Source organism: Stegastes partitus, unplaced genomic scaffold, assembly GCF_000690725.1.
Source record: "Stegastes partitus isolate 25-593 unplaced genomic scaffold, Stegastes_partitus-1.0.2 Scaffold1790, whole genome shotgun sequence".
Lineage (NCBI taxonomy): Eukaryota > Metazoa > Chordata > Actinopteri > Pomacentridae > Stegastes > Stegastes partitus.
In genome coordinates, this window is record NW_007579521.1 from 32,395 (window position 1) to 33,491 (window position 1,097).

Genomic DNA, 1,097 nt, shown 5'->3' on the forward strand with positions numbered 1-1,097 from the left:
GGTGAAACATGGTGAAGGTCTGCGTTCAGAAACAGGTTTATGTCTGCTGATGAAGCAGCCAATCAGCTGCACACAGAAACCAAGGAAGTCTGAAGAAGGAGGAGGTTCTCCAAAACACACCACAAGGTTCCTGAAGAAACCCTGACCAGAGCTGAAGGTAATCTGAGTGCAGAGGGAGAAGAACGCACCATGTATTTAAGACTGTTTCCATGTTTCCATGTTGTGTGTTCATAAGAAGACAGCAGTCCAGCGCATGGTTTATTCACAGCAACATTCATTCACAGAACAGCTGAGCTCTGCATGCTTCAGAGCAACACAGTTAGTTAGAAAGGAGGCAGATGGTTCCAACATGGAGTCTAAGCTGAAGCATAGCTGAAGGATATCTAACAGTGGAACTAGTTTCAACTCAAAATTCATAAAAACAGCGAAAAAAGGGAGCCAAGTAGAGGATCAGCGGTTCCAGCTGCAGATAACAGGAATGGGTGAACCAGCCAGCAGCGCTAAACAGCATCCAGCTCATCATGGTGGAGGAAAAGCTCCGCCCCCAGTCATCAGGTAGTTAAAGGGTCCCGCCCCCAGCTCTGAGGTGGTTAAAACCCATGCTCTCCTGGTCAGGTGGTTGAAAGCTCCACCCACAGCTCTCAGGTAGGTCAAAGCTCTGCTCCCAAATCTCTAGTGATCAAGCCCCACCCTCACCTGTTAGGTGATAAGCTCCACCCTCACCTGTTCGGTAGTTCAAAAGCTCGGCTCCCAACTTTCAGGTAGGTTAAAGCCCCGCCCCCAGGTCTCAGATAGAGACAGAGCTCCGCCTGCAGTCACCAGGTGTTAAGCCCCGCCCCCAGGTCTATCCTGCCCTCAGGTAGCTGAAGAGTGCACTGAGCCCCCCCTCCAGAACCTCCTTGACAGGTTTGAGCAGAGGGTTGTGGATGATGTGAAGGCCTTTATCCAGAGGATGGTAGGCCAACTTCTGCAGCCGGGACAACTGGTGGAGGTCCTGAGGAGGCAGGGGACGTTCATCATCATCATCATCACCTTCATCATCATCATCATCATCATCATCACCTTCAACATCATCACCTTCATCATCATCATCATCA

At 50.2% G+C, this 1,097-nt stretch overlaps 1 protein-coding gene across 1 annotated transcript in view; it reads right to left on the reverse strand.

The window, feature by feature from the left end:
* Nucleotides 1–245: 245 nt before the first annotated feature.
* Nucleotides 246–1,097, reverse strand: part of LOC103372612 (leucine-rich repeat-containing protein 30) — a 13,601-nt gene continuing 12,749 nt past the window's right edge. Inside the window, exon 7 of the mRNA XM_008302296.1 lies at nt 246–1,032. Within this exon, the coding sequence (XP_008300518.1) occupies nt 845–1,032 (188 nt within the window). The 3' untranslated portion in view covers nt 246–844. The remainder of the gene's footprint in view (nt 1,033–1,097) is intronic.